General features: G+C 39.1%; 1 protein-coding gene across 1 annotated transcript; it reads left to right on the top strand.

The window, feature by feature from the left end:
• Nucleotides 1-371: 371 nt before the first annotated feature.
• Nucleotides 372-15776, top strand: spred2a (sprouty related EVH1 domain containing 2a). Its single transcript, XM_056735946.1, has 6 exons — nt 372-743; nt 9869-10052; nt 10191-10359; nt 10568-10632; nt 12704-12853; nt 12934-15776. The coding sequence occupies exons 1-6, from the start codon at nt 718-720 to the stop codon at nt 13621-13623; spliced, it is 1284 nt and encodes a 427-aa protein (XP_056591924.1). The 5' UTR covers nt 372-717; the 3' UTR covers nt 13624-15776.
• Nucleotides 15777-16254: the final 478 nt, after the last annotated feature.

Below are 16254 nucleotides of genomic sequence, written 5' to 3'. Positions count from 1 at the left end.
AAGTATTACACTCCAAACGCAAGGAATACATTTGGGATTAGAATATAACTCGCTTTAAAGCTCCTTTGTTCCGATTCATTTGTCTAATGAGAGACTGAATAGTTTATCCAAAAACAAACCTCTACCGGTGTGTTGTTTCTTATCGTTATACATCTGCATTTTATATTTTATGAATGTTTTATTTTATTCCCCTAGATTACATTCCTGAACATTAGGGTTAGGAATAGAAGCACTAGGTGGCAGGTCTTTGGCAGAGCCCGACACCGGAGATCCCTCTGTCCAAATCGGGCTACAGTCGTTCCAATGTGACGTCATTGCTTCCGCAACCCCCTCCCCCTCCAACTCCCCCCCACCTCCAGTGTCGGCGGCGCTCGCCTGCTGCTGACTACACAATCCAACATGGAGTAATGAGAGATGGGGCTCCTCACCGAGACCAGCGCGCAGACTTCAGCCACACCGAGGCGAAAAACCATCGGTATGATGCACGGAGCCAGAATGACAGACCTTTTGACCAGATACAATGCACCCGTTTAAGGATAAAGTGCGGTGCGCGGAGAAGGGACGAACATAAGCAACGCCGAAACGGATTTGGGGGAAAACTCGTTGCGCTGGACTTTAAAAAAAAAGGCGAGGAGGAGAACTAAGACGACATGAAGCCCGAACGATGCGTACCCGCGGAGGGATATTATTATTATTGTAGGTGAAACGAGGTGGAAAATGACTGAGGAATCGCAACCAGACGAGTAAGTATAAACCCCTTCACTTTTTGTGGAAACGACGCATGTGGACGCGAAGGGAAATCGTAAACGGTGTCCACGAACGCGGTGCCGATGTGCCCTACGCGTCGGAGAAATGCAGAGAATTCGTGCATGTTGTTGTGGGAGAGACGGTGGAGATGTTAATAGTAAGAAACAATGCAGTGTCAAAGAGATTTGAGTGCTGGGCCCCTGCTGCAGGGCTCTGGTCTCAAACCGAGAGGGGCGGGGAGGAGGGGCTGGAGCGGAAACATTTTGTGGAGGGATCCTTCGCTTGAATACTTTGTAACATGTCGGTCCTAAAGAGGAATTACCTCTCACAGGAAGCAAACAGACGATGGCAAAGTTCACAAGCATACTGAGCAACATTATCAAGCTCATTATCGCTCTCACATCAGGCCCATTTTGCTGTTGTTTGGCCGTTCTTGGTGTCTTTCTTTGTGGTGGTCTGACATGCCATATCCGCCATTTCTTTTCTTGAATCGCTCTCATTTGCATACTGTCCTTCATTCATAAAAATACAGACGGGGGCGCGCGCAGCGGCGAGAGCGCCTTGTTGCTCTGTGATGTTAAATGGGGGCCCATATAACATATACAGGCCTGTAAATGCCAGTGTATGCTTCTAACTGGTAGATTTGATCAAAAATGTCGTTTCCAACAAACAAGCCCGTGACTATCACTTGTACGGTAGCTCGCACCATATTGTGCGTCAGTCAGTTTGCATAGCCTTGTGTTTAAATGTGTATACTGTAGCTTTCTCTTTAGTCTGTGTTTAGTAAATTACTGTGTAGTGTTGTTTTTTTTGCACGTGGGCTGCATAACACTAATATTTTTGCTCGGGGTAGTTAAACAAGCCGATCAAAGTCTTGCGCTAATAGCATTAGTTGTGAGTTGAACTGCTTGTTAACTTAGTGAGCTTATGGGCTTAAAATTAACTTCTGTAACACACACCAGAATTAAAAGAGCGATGTTTTTGGTCATTTATATTTTGTTAATTTCCTGTCATTTATGCTTGTGCGCATGTGTAGTGCGTTCAATTGTTAAATGAACATTTCGGCGAGAATTTAATTGAAATAAACATGTTGCTTTTCCTAAATTAATAGTTTTAAATGCTATATACACGTAGCGTACTTTTACATGTTGTTTTATAGAAAAGAAGCACGTAACTCCAAACTTTGTTGTGGATTCCTTCGTTGAACTTTTATTCTCCTCGAGACGTGTCGCAAGAGCGTAGGCTAAAGTCGATGGGATCGTTTTAATTTATGACACCCTCCCACCCTTTTGAGTAAATATGTGTGTCACACTGGATGTAAAGGCCCATATAATAGCCCGAGGTTGTGAAATGTTGACTTTCATCGGTGGTGGGGAGGGAGACGGATGAGGTTTCTGAGAAGGAGCTCCCGAAGTGATTCCTCGAGGTGTGTTCGACTTCACGGGGCGCAGCGCAGTTCGTTAGGGGTTGACATCAAAGTACCGCGAGAACGTTAGGGAAGCAGTGCTTACAAATCGCTCTCGCGGCACTTTGATTTCATACGCCGATCAGTATGCGCTGTGTGAAGTGCAAAGCCAGTATTGTGAATGAAAACAATGGTAAAGATCCGGCGGAAGTGAGAGAGGTCGCCGAGGAGGTGAAGCGTAACTTCGCGGTAACGCCCCTCGATTGTTTGATTTTCTGAGACGTGCCAATAATGAATGAGGTGCATTTCATAACAAGAAAAGCTTTCGCTTTTACTTCATGCTTTTCTTTTAATCCACAATACACTGATGTGGCTCAATATAAATGCGATTATACGAACTTGAAAGCAGTTTTAAGACTTTGACTTCTTGCTGAGAGAAAAAAATGGCATCCAGTTTATTACTCTGGTTGTGTTTTTTTGGCATTGGATCTTTGTAACTGAGTACGAGATATCATGATATGGTGTTTGCAACACTCTTTATTTTAAAACATTGGTGGGTTTTAGTTTGTTTATCCGGTATTTCTCAAATGGGTCAATGCCCATGTAGCGTGTACACATTGTTGCTCTGGCTACTTCCTGTGTGTTTCGACCTCTGGGCGATTGGGGCTTGTGTCATTACAGAGCAGGTCACACAAACACTCGCTGTCACACACCATGTACACTAAACAAAGTTAACTGGATCATTCAACTCCATTTTACTGGCTTTACTTTTAAAAGTAATGTCACACAGTTTGTGTATATCGAGAGAAAGATCTTGTGCTTTAAAGGAATACATCGCCTAAAAAAAGTTCAAAGTTCGTCATATGGAATTATTTTTAATTTTAATTTGTGGGTGAACTGTTCCTTTAAGTAATGAAACATTTTACAATGTTTCAGAATTTGTTAAAAAAACGTGCTGAGCAAACCAGTGGCTTCCCTCTGCAACGACTGTAGCCTGGAAGTGTGTGCACATGCTCACGTGAACCATCTGGCACCCGGTCCACAGGCCCAGTTGACCTGTCAGCCTCTGAGTACATGGGAAGAGCCATCGGGGAGGGGAGACCGCGATCTATATCGATCAAACCAGCATGACCTACATACAGTACCATTACAGGTCAATAATGTGCACGCGATGGGAAGAGAGTGACATTGAGTTAAGGGCAGTCCAGATAAACTTAACGCTGGTTCCTGCATTCTGACAGGTTTACGGAATAAGCATGGATTGCATTTACATTTATGCATTTTGGCAGACACTTTTATCCGACTTACATTGCAGTAACCTATACATTTTATACTTGGGTATGTGCAATTCCCTGGGATCGAACCCACAACCTTGCTACCGAGTTACAGGAAAGATTGATATTAAGAATGGTAACCCGTCAATCTCTGTTATTTGTAACATGGAGGTGTGAGGGCCAATTTAATTCTTCTAAAAACCCAGAAGGACGGCAAAAACTCTCTTTAGATGAAGTTTTATATAATGAAGGAAGATCAGAATGAAGTATTATTTCTTAGTGTGTTATTCAGTGTGTGGGCGAAAATGGGTGCAATGGGAGCAGCATATGTCATCACATTGTGTACACAGTGAATTAGTCGCTTTCACTTGCATTTACATTTAATGTTTGAGCAGATGCTATTGTACAAAGTGACTTGAATACCAACAAGAATTTGAGGAGATGCTGGCTAGTTTGGTACTGAGACCAAGCCATTATTGAAATTGTATATATAATACTGTGTATATACTTGTATTTGGTTGTAATTTTATGTATACTTGTATTTAATTGTATATAAACTGCAAATTGTATTGCAATATATATATTTCGAACATAGTTATTTTATTTATTTATTAGTTTAATTATTCAAGTATTATTTTCTGTAAGAAAAGGAAGAAGAGGACAGAAGGATGATGTCTGATAAAGTCGACTCGGGCTGAACTTCAGAATAGAGCACACGTGATATTCACATCACACATTCACACACAGATTGTGTATTGACCGATGAGAAATATGACTGTTGTATTGTTGACCTGAACAGCACAGATGCTTGCGGTTTTCAGTTTTAGTCCTGGCGACCAGAAGTGCTGCTTTTTGTGCAGTTTGTGGATCTTTCTTGTAACAAGCTGATGAGAATCAGGTGTGTTAAATAAGGGAGACATCCTAAACATTCAGCGCTTGGGTCCCCAGGAGCGAAATTGCAAACTTTTGAACATTGAGAGAGTCCTCAGATGGTATTGATATTTAGGTCACAATTTTGAATGGTTGATATATTTGATATGAAATAATAAAACATTAGCATTTGAAGCAAGCGAACGTTTCTCAGAGCAAACTGTACTTTTCTGTGCCGTTTTTTAAACGACTTTAGTAATTCAGGAGATTTATGAAGTCACAATTCAGACATTTACATTTAGTCACTTAGCCAGCCTTTCTATCCAAAATGACTTTCACATAAGGCCTCACGCGATAGTCAATTTATCGATATAAACATGACTTTGGTAGTTTTTATTGATGCAATATATCGCCATTGTGTTTATTTAAGCGTTTGTTTACATGAAAATGAGAATAACATTTTATCGGATCGTGCAATCTCTGTTAACGCTGCCCTGTATGAAATGATTTTGCGGACTGAATTAAAAAAGAATTGCAAACTGCATTTGCAAATGTGTTTTCTATTTATTCTTGTCGAAATTTAGGCTTAATTCAAATTCAAATCCAAACCCTTTTCATGTCCATTTACGCGAACGTATGATGTCTGCCAAATTTCAAATGGAAAAGCAAAGTCTATTTGCAAATGAATTACCTCTGTCTTACAAGTTACTCATTACATATTTAAATCGCAATAGCAGTGCCCCATATGCTATTTCACTTCCTCTGGCATTGGCTATGAAGCCTGCGAACTCAAATTAAATCGTGAAGGGGAGTGTTTGTATCGGAAAGTGACGTAATTCACCGTCGCAGTGGTGGCAGTCAGTCCAACACCAAGGTTTTAGCGAGAGCTGTCAGGGCGACACCGGTTGTGGCTACAAGGGATTCATTTACAGCTAAAAGACAAAATAACAATAATGGAACAAACGAGGATCCGATGCAAAGTTTCTTTTAACAGGGCTCTAGACTCATTTTTCCCACTTACATTCTCAGTTGGTCTCACCAACTTACAATTTGGTCACACACTTTTTTATAGTTATCATAAAGACCTTTCAAAACTATTTCAGTTGATGTATCATTCTGTTATTTTGTCAATTTAAAAAAAAGGTCAGGTATAGACCACTTCATATGTGCGCTTTAACACTTGCAAGCCCAATAAATCCAAAATAAATGCAGAGAATCTTTTATATGTTATTTTATATAATTGTTATTATTTAGTTTTATATTCAAGTGTATATTGGCCATGAAATTGTTAGACACAAATATAACATGTCAATCTTCACAATCCACCTTTATTGCCCTCTTTGCAAAAAGCTGTAATATTGCCACTGGCCTTCTTAATTTGTACCACATAAAATTAAATCAAATTAGCTCAAAACTCAAAAGTAACTCGGAAGTAAATTATTACTAGTACTTTACTACACATTTACATAAATAAACTTGAATTACTTAATCTTACTAACCACTCTTGTTAAATGGTCTAAGCACACTTGTGTTCTCATGTGTTTTCAGTGAATGATTTGATGGGTTCAGTCATAGAGTCTTGTGAGTTCAGTGTTTGAAATACGAGTTGTTTCAACAAATGAATCTGCTCAAATGAGTCAAAACGTCGCGAATCGGACATTAGCGGATGTTGACGCCCTGTTAGGACAGCGCAAAAGATTGAAGTGAACAAGGAAAACACTTCACTGGATAGGATTTTTCCTTTATGTCAGCTGCATTTATGCTTTTTTTCTTTTATTTATTAACACTTGTCAGGGAAGATAATGCAACATGTTCTTGAGCACATTCCCACCCAGCTGCAATTCTGTCGTCCGACCTTGTTTTTGATGAAAGTGTGAGGGAGAGACAGTTCAGAAACCGACGTGTTCGACTTTAATGAGCTCTGAGCAGAATGATCGGAATATGACATCAATGTTCCGTGGGAGCGTTTAAAAAGCATATGGAGCACGGCGATGCTTTTATGCTGTTCAGTCTGCGCAACACCATATGAAGTCAAACACACAGTTTAGTTTGGAGACGAGCTCTCTGCTCTCTGTTTCCTACACCTATCACAAGCGCTATGTTCAAATAAATCTTTGGTGGGGCAAAAATTAGTTTTACGCGCTCGCACCAAGGCGACCCTGTGGAATTTTACCTAACATGTTATAATAAAACCATTGGATTTGCGAGCATTGTGTAAGCAGTTCTAGAGCCCTGTATAGAGAAAATCGTTATAATGAATCACAATATTAACAAGTATAAATTAAAGAAGTTCCACGGGCTCGATAAACAAATGAACACAAACAGACATTAATTTCTCAGGTTTGTGCATCACCTGATGGGCTCATTTACTGCACATGTTGTGGAATAAACTGTTCGGAAATTAAATGAATGATTAAATACATCAACAACTCCATCCAGTAATTTGTATATGACAGCTATTTCTGTGTCCAGAAAACTCACTAAAACACTGGAGCACTAGTTTGTCTTTGTCTCACTATGTCATATACACAAATAAAAAGATTTTGTCATTTATTATTAACTTGTTATATGCATAATGACCAACAAGGATAATGCAGGATGCTGTCTATTCATACAAAGTGAATATGTTTTGTTATGTTTTACAGCACAGGGTGTTAATCATGATGCAGCATACGGTCACAGTGTTGTCAATAAATGTCATGTCCTCGCTTTGACTTGGCAGTACTGAAAAATAAATACTAAAAATAAAGAAACATGTGTAGAGGAATGTTACAGAAGGTGATGATTGTCTATCCTGCACCGAAGTTTCACATACTAAGTGATGCCGCTTTGAGACCAGAGTTCCAGCGCGAGTTATTTCCCCCTCCAAAAAAAACGGAAATACATTAACATATACTTCCAGTTAGTAAAAAAACTTTAGTATTCCATTTGGGACGATACTACTCTTCTGACATTCATATACTAGATGGTTGACAGCATAGTGCATAGTGTATAGTATGTCATTTGGGACACAGCTTGAGTTTTGGAAGGCTTAATACAAGGAAGTGAAGTAGCATAAGGGGAATTGCTTTTGCGATTTAAATATTGCAGGGTCGTAACTTGTAATAGTGAGGTAATTCATTTGCAAATAGACTTTGCTGTCCTTTTAAAATTTTACAGACATTGTACGTTCATTTAAAGTAAACGGTTTGCATTTGTTTGAGTTATGTCTCAATTTTGACCGAAACAAATAGAAAATGCTTTTATTTTCAAAATCATTCCATAGCCCTGTGTCTGTATGTCAAAAGCGCGGCTCACACACAATAACAGTCGCACACAGTGGCAGGTGAAAAGACTTGAGGAGTTATATTGTGTTTTCCTGATGAATAAAGCGAGTTCCGAATAGCGCTTATTAATCGACGTCACGCATTGAAGATTGCGCCATATTGGGAGGATAGTATTGGCTGCTAGTGAGTTCAATGCAGTGTTTTGTTTTTCTTGTTTGATTAGGAAATTATAACTAGGGTATGTCGGTCTTGTTGTGTTAAAAACTGCAATAGCACTACGCATCGTTCATGAAAAGCCACTGTTCTTTCAGTTTCAAATTCACCATATATCAAACAAAACAAGTAATGGTAAAAATCAAGACAACAAAAGAAGTGGAGTATTATCTTCCCAAGATGGCGGCGCCACCAAAACATGCAACATAGGGCGTGACGTCAGCTTCACATTCTTAATAGTAATCGACTGGTTTCAAAGCCGCAATCCTCCCACTCCGATATAAAAACAAGGAGTGCGTGAACAAGACGATCTACTTTTGAAATACGGAGGTAACGAAAACAGCAACACAACAAAAGTTAATTTGAAAAGTGATTTAAAACAAAAGCCGCAGTTGGAGCTCGAGATGTCAAGTGTGAGCATAAACCTTAGAAGAATTTCAAGCAGCGTTTTTGTTCCTTTTGAAAGGCATTTCACGAATGGGACACCACTCAAAAAGTTGTTCCAGATAAAGAAAAATAAATAAAGTGTTGCTCCATTGGGCAAGTGTAGCTATTTTAAACGGCCACATTATGACATAGCCTATATCGTATTGCCCTTGCCAGAGTTCATCCATCAAGGGCTCTGCTTGGCTTAACTTCATCATAACGGCTTGTAATGTAAATCAACCAATCATAATAAAGTTATTTTAAATATTTACACTCCAGCTATTATTTACATTCCATTTTCAATGTCCAAATATTCTATTAAAAGGCCTTTGTTCTTTAAACGGGTACTTGCAGTTAACTTAACTTTATCAGTAGCATTAAATATTTGTAAAATGGCAATGATATCGACTTTCGCAATTATTTCCGGTGCAATTTATCACCAAACAAAAAGTTGCTATCGTGATAGGCAGGTTAGTGTAAAGAAGGTGATCAGCAGTGATTTTCACAAAGCAGAAAGACAACTGTCTTATAGAAACCAACAGATGTGTTTGTGAAGTTCCCAGGAACTGCTGTACTCGCTATGTAAATTAAACTCTGAGAATTCCTGATCTCAAGTTTTGCATTTGTTAAACCGTCTGGCATATGTTGTACATGGTTGTACATAAAAGCAGTTCAGATTTTGGATGACATTAGCATATGTACGAACATCCACCTCTTTAAAAATGTATTAAGAACCTGGTTTGCAAAAGCAGGCCCGTGAATTGAAAACTCGGTTTATGTCATGTTTAGAATCACAGATGAAAATGGCACATGGGACCTTAGTTGTGGACATTTCAAAACCATATTATAAACCATATATGCTGAAAATCCCCATTTATATTGTTGGCAACAGGCATCTAAAAATTGCCAAATATCATTTGCCAGACAGATATAGACCACTTCAGATGACGAAAAGCGGATTGTGAGAACTTCCTGTTACAAATACACAAGCGTTTGAACAAAATACAACCAGTAGAATATTTATAACCGATTTAAAATGTTAGACATACTAAATATTTAATTATAAATGTAATATAAAAAAAATAAACCAGACATGCTTCTGGACCATTGTTTACAGCTTGCAAAGTGGTCTATACTGTTTTCATCTCTTCCAAAAGGACACTGCAAGCAGTCCAGAATACTGGATTTAAAAAACAAACTGGAATGGGGTACAGTGTGAACACGATAAGGCATTATTCTCAGGAGATCAGTTGCATTTCAGTTACATGCAAAACCCTGGGGAACAGACACCTTCAGGGAACTCTGTTTCACTTGGTTAAGTAGCAATTATGTAGTTCGTATAATCCAGTATTACAGCATTACAGCTTTTGTATTAACTGTATAATTGGGGTTGGAGTGGATTAAAAACAACTTGTAATACCGTTAAAACAAGTCAATGATGTAATTTGGTCTAAATTATTAAAATGTTTTTTTCTTCCAAAAAAGATATTTCCTGTCGTTCTCTGAAAAATAATTATTTTCAAACGCAAGAAAAATCTACTTTAAATATTTATATATTGGTTTTATAAATATATTTTTATAAATATTGTGTACATTTTATATGCATACATTTCATTGTCACTGACCTGAGAACCCCCTCTCTCTATCTTCTCTCTCTCTCTGTGAAGTGACAGTTATATAGTGCGAGTGAAAGCGGTGGTGATGACGAGAGATGAATCTAGTGGGGGTTGGCTGGCTCAGGAGGGTGGAGGCCTCAGTCGTGTGGGCGTTTGTAAGGTGGTCCCGGTTGACCTGGAGCTCCTGGGACGGAACGGCTTTCTCATATATGGCGAGAGACTCAAAGACAAGCAGGTTAGAGAGCTGTGTATATTTGTTTTTTGGGTTCTAATTGTTTCTCGTTTCTATCATCATGAACTCAAATCCTTCAGTTTGTTTTTTGTATTAACAATAATAATATCTGTATGTGTAATATGTGTGTTTGCTGGGCAGGCAATCCTGCAGTGCTCTCTGAAGAAGGACCTGGTCTACACTAAAGCCACGCCCACCTTCCACCATTGGAGGGTGGAGAACAGGAAGTGCGGGCTGTCGTTCCAGAGCCCCGCTGACGCCAGGGCGTTTGACCGTGGTGTGAGGAAGGCCATCGAGGACCTCACGGAGGGTGAGTGGATCCGTGAGGAAGATGAGTAAGACAGAGACTGTGTATTTACTGGGGACATTTTAGACATTCAAATGCCTTTTTTCATTTCCGTTCTTTGTTATTCGTACCATGAACATTTTGTGAGATGACAACACAAATCCTGTGTTTTACATGTTGAGTAGCGTGACTCCTGCATTTCTAACATGTTATATAACTGATGTTTCTGCAGGATCTACTACATCCTCCTCCACACTGCAGAATGAGGCTGAACTGGGTGATGATGATGTGTTCACGGTGAGTCTTACTGTTAGCTGAGGGATAGAGTCCAAACATAAAGATATTCAATATACCCACAAACCAGCTGAGAGTAGATGATGGGTGGAGTGTCATTTGCCATCAGTTACTATCAAAACACACACAACATATATTGTGCACACAGGAAGTGACCTATGGTCCTCTCTATCCTCCAATTGCTCTTGATTCAACAGAACAATGCCACACCAAAGTACTCAGATAAGAGAGTCACACAGACACACACGCACATTAGATAAGTCAGGGTTGAACACAGGTACCAAACACTGAATTTGTTTCTTTAGACAGTGACAGAGACTAGCATTGCTTCCTCTAATTGCTAACTTTAGGCTTTATGACTCACAGCTATTCATAAAAGCCTGGCCAGACACTTATTATTACTAATAAGAGAAGTCAGTCGCTCCTAACTTTAGAGCGAGAGAGAGAGAGATTAGACAGGGCAGCAGCTGCTGGTTGTCTAAATCCCTCTGAGGTGAAGTCTAAAGTGATAATTAGCACCGCCCCAAATATATTTACAGCCAGACATCTCACACACTCATGCACACATACACACTGTCTATGTACATGTGTGTAAACTTACACTCACATTTGTCCCCAAGACCCTTTCAAAGTTACACAGACGCAACATCAGCAGAGAAGGACTCATTCAGAAATGTCTATAGACCACTTTGTAAGATATAAACACTGGTCCAGCTAATATTAAACTAATATAATTCAATCTTAAACATATTTGTTTAACATTTTGATTTGGTTCTAAGTGTTCTGTCGGTTGTAGTCTGTTCTAATGTTGGTGCAGTGTTAAAAAACTGAAACAGGAAGTTCCTCTGAACCAGCGTCATTTATGTTTTCCGAAGTGGTCTACGTTTTTTGGAACAATCCGACCTATATGAACAACTCTGCAAATAAATAAATAATTATATGTATTATGATTTACAATTGCAATGCATTTCTGAAATTCATACGAGTCTCTTCGGATAAACACGGTGGCCCGAAGTCTTCCGGTCATTGTTTAATTATAATATGACAATTGATTTTACATTTAACTGATATATATATATATATCATTTATAATAATATTTTATTTGATATAAATTGTGTCCAATTAAATTAAAACTACTCAAGAGTTATTGATTTATTGCGGAGGTCTACCAGACCTTTGGGGCACATAGGGTTTATGTTGTTGCTGCTGATACGATCGATCTACATTTATTCATTCAGACGCTTTTTTCCAAAGCAATCTATTTTTCATGTTTTTTCTTTTTATTGATTCGTCCTGTTTTTTCTGTAAATTTAACAAACAAAAAAATTACAGTATAGTGTAGATCTCAGTTTTAACAGGAGTAAGGAGCCAGTTGAATGGGGGAGGCAAGACACACACAAACACACTTGAGTTATTGATGGCCGTGTGGCTCTGTGTCAACTCTTAAAGCCGACACACACACAAGGCTGTATAGTCTGGCTCCAGGCTTCAGGAAGAGCCACAGGAAGGAGACAGTGTAGATTTCAAGGGTTGAAGGTCACAGATAATAGCATTCAAGCGCTTCATTTACGCACTTGGACAGACCTCACACGAGGATCAAAGGTCAAGCAGAACAATCGTGCATTGTGAAGGGTTTTAACATAGATCAGAGATGCTTGCTTTATTTTCGCACAATATTTTGATATTTTAAAAGGGATGCGTTTTTAGTTTTCTCTCTTTTACTTTCAATTGTGTGGGTAGTATGGGCACAGTTTAATATCACAATTTTTGTGTCACAAAATAGTTGGTTTTGTTACAAACCCGATAAAGAGTTGCTTTCACATTTGAGTCGTTGAACTTGTCAACTTGAACAAACCTGTTTAACGACATTCTATTCCAAAAATAAATCTTACTATATGTAGTTAATGCTAATGTTTGTTATAAAACACAATGCAATGATGAGCTATCATAGCTGGGAATGTAGTGTGTTTCAGTCTGACTTTAAGTCCAACTCAACTCACAACTCATGTGATATTATCTGGTTTGTGCCGAGACACATTTCTAATCTTGCTCTGTTTGTCCGTCTGTCTGCAGAACGCCACAGACAGCTCATCCAACTCTTCTCAGAAGAAAGAGACATCCATGCAGACGCTCGCACCAATCAGCTTCTCTGAGCCGCACCATTGCATCCTGGGACATCTCTACGACCAGCACAGGCACTCTGACCGTTACTACCTGGACCAGGTCAGCACGTGCAAATATTGTTAATTCATTTTTGTTTATAACTTAATTGTGTGTAACTCCATTCTCTTTATTCCGTACAGCCGGTGCCCATATTCCCTTGTTCACGTCACGTCAGGTTTCACGAGGAGGAGGAAGAGATCGTTCGGATCAACCCCCGCGAACGCTCTTGGCTAACGGGCTACGAGGACTACCGCCACGCCACCACTACGACACGCGACAAACCTCTGCGGCCGGACGGCACGGACGCTTACGTACTCCTCACGAAGAGCGAACCACCCAAACACGACTACACTTACACTTACCCACTCAGTGGGGATGGGCACGTGACCCGCGGGAGCAAAACAGGCATCGGCGGGGGCGTGGTCACTGGGCAGCCCCGGCCGCTGACGGCGAAATGGCTGCCACGACGCGTGGACGACGGAAGGGAGCGCTTGCGGTGTGTCTACTGCCAAACCATGTTCAGCCCAGCGGAAAACGGGCGAGGACGCTGCCAAGAAGCTCCGGACCCCGTGCAGACGTGCATTCGGCGGGTGAGCTTCATGTGGTGCGCAGACAGCCTCCTTTACCACTGCATGTCGGACCCTGAGGGCGACTATTCGGACCCGTGCTCGTGCGATGCCAGCGAAGAGCGTTTCTGTTTGCGCTGGCTGGCGCTTCTGGGACTGTCGCTTCTAGTGCCCTGCATGTGCTGCTACGTGCCGCTTCAAGCATGCTACCGCTGTGGCGTCGCATGCCACTGTTGCGGCGGGAAGCACAAGGCCGCTGGGTAAGCGGCGAATAAACTCCTGCATTTGTTGATTTTCCTTCCCGCTGTGTTTCAGAGGGTCGGTCCATTTACGTTTTTTTGCCTCATGTTAATTGAACTGGACAGAGGTCCAGGTTTTCATTTTTATTTGTATTTTTATTTGAGTAACCCTCAGCTTCCATTTAAAAGACTACACGATAAATATTCGTTTATATATGAAAAGTATATATAAATATATGTAGATATAAATATATAAATCCAGGTACTTTATATTTTTTATGCTCTGCTTTGAACGTTTGAGTTGTGTTCCCCGCGTCTGTATGTATGTTTGGTTTTTAATTTTTTCGTCACTGTTCGTCGCTGTGTCTCTTCAGTCAGAGGCATCTGTTCTAACTGTGATATACGTCCACTAGACTAGACAAAACCAGAGGAGTCCAAAATAGCTGACCTGTAGGATGGAAGATCACGTGCGTGTTTGTGTGAGGTGTGATGTGAACTTTTTGTCAATTTGCGAATTTTAATTTGCTGTATGAAAGATGGTAAACACATTGCTGCACAAGTGTGTGCGTGTCTCACAGGAACATGTTACATTTCACTCCAGCAATCAATAGAAAAAATATTATGTATTTAGTTAAATGAAAACGAGCATATTTTAAGAACATTAATCGTTTGACAGCCCTATTAAAATACAGCAAAGCAAATATTAATCACGTCCAGAATCAAAGTGTGTGTACTGTGCATATTCATTTTGTATTTATAAACACGAAAACACACTTACATGTTTTATCATATACATGAAACATTATTATTCAATTATTCATTTGTGATATTTTTCTTAAATACAATATTAATATGCACAGTACACAGAAATATATGATGTTAACACAAACTTTCATTCTGGATGCGATTAATCGCCATTTATCATTTTAAAGCCCTAATTCTTATTGAATCATTTAATCAAAACCTTTCAAATTATTACAATATCGCAATTCACTTTAATCTCAGTGGATATTTTCTTTACTGTAATACAGTATTTTGTGTCTATAATCTGTGTAACATAAAGATGCAACCATGTAATGTAATGTTTTTTGCATTATGGTCAAAAGGATTTGGGTGAATGTGCTTCAATGTCAAAAAATGTTAACGCTCATAAAAGACATTTTTTTTTAGATAATATATATATTTGCTTTTAATTTTGGAGTGAAATGTGACATGTTGTGAGATTCTCCTGTATGTGTTATTCAGAATGTATGTGTCCGTTATCAATGTTTAAAAACAGCCTCAAAATTGATGTACCCTTCCTACAGGATGAAAACAAGATGTCTTTTCTCTGCCTTTGTCTTAAGCACAACACAAACTAGTAAAACTAACAAACGAAAAAAAACCCATCTGAACACTGCAAGTTGTTGTGAAGTTCTCAAAACGTTTCAACCTTCAAACATCATCCAGCCAATCAGTGGACTGTGACAGCATTGTCATGCCGACTGTGATCCTGTTTGTCATTGGATGTTTTATGTTCGGTTTCTCTCTCTATTTCTCGTCTCTATTCTCTCCCCCTCAGCTTCTGCAGTAGTACTATCTAAAGTGTGAGAAAAGAGGAGCAGGAGAATGAGTTATCTGTGTGTACGGTGCTCCTCAACACATTCTGAGATTAAAGGAAAGTGCCTAAATCAGATAATGCGGTCTTACCTCTTCTGTCCATCTGGGATGCGCTGCTGTTTCTGGCTTTTCATGCTCTTATTTTGACATTGTTAAGCTGGCATCTGGGGTGTGGGTGTTTATTTACAGAGCACAACCAGATGTTTGAATTATTGTTGATTCGGGCAGTTGGATGTCCAGAAAATTTGACAGTCGTTTGGATTCTGTAGAACGTAAAGTATGGGCTCTGAATGTAAAAATCTCATTCACTTTCTCTATAGACAATTCAAATATATACACAATTAGGCTACCATGAGCTTTGAGGCTCTTTAATCTATGTATTTGCTTTTGTATATCGGCAGATTTGTGTAATTTTACAACAGCCAACCAGAAATATCACTGTTAGCGTACAAACAAATGGGTAACAATCTCAAACTTTATATATTATGTATAATATTTGTATATATTGGAATACATTGTTTTAAAATTTCTAAATGTCATTTTTATACTTGTCATAAATTACTTTAAATTCCAAATGTATATTTTATCTATAACATCTTTTGTATTCTAGTGTTATATTTTCAATTACATGACTTGTAACAATTCTTGGGATGAGAAGTTTATTCATTCATAAAAGACCTTATATTTAATTTTCAAATACTTTTTTGCTTTGAATCAAAGTGTGTAATAAATCCTTTCAAAGCAAGTTGATTTGATTCATGGATTGGAGATCTCTATAGAGAAAATGAATGGGAAAGACACTTGTGGTAAATGTTGTGCCGAACATTAAAAGGATAGTTCACCTAAAAAAACACATTCTGTCATCATTTACTCAACCTTATCATTTCAAACCTGTTTGACTCTTTCTTCCGCAAAACACAAAAGAAGATATTTTGTATGTTGTTAACCGGCTCCCATGGACTTGCATTGGTTTTGAGTCCAAACAATAGAAGTGAATGGGTTCCAGTGCTGTTCAGCTACCAACTTTCTTCTTAATATCTTTTTTCGTGTTCTGTGG

The sequence above is a fragment of the Triplophysa dalaica genome, chromosome 2, assembly GCF_015846415.1.
Source record: "Triplophysa dalaica isolate WHDGS20190420 chromosome 2, ASM1584641v1, whole genome shotgun sequence".
NCBI classification, from domain to species: Eukaryota; Metazoa; Chordata; class Actinopteri; order Cypriniformes; family Nemacheilidae; genus Triplophysa; species Triplophysa dalaica.
This window is presented reverse-complemented; position numbering and strand designations above follow the sequence as displayed.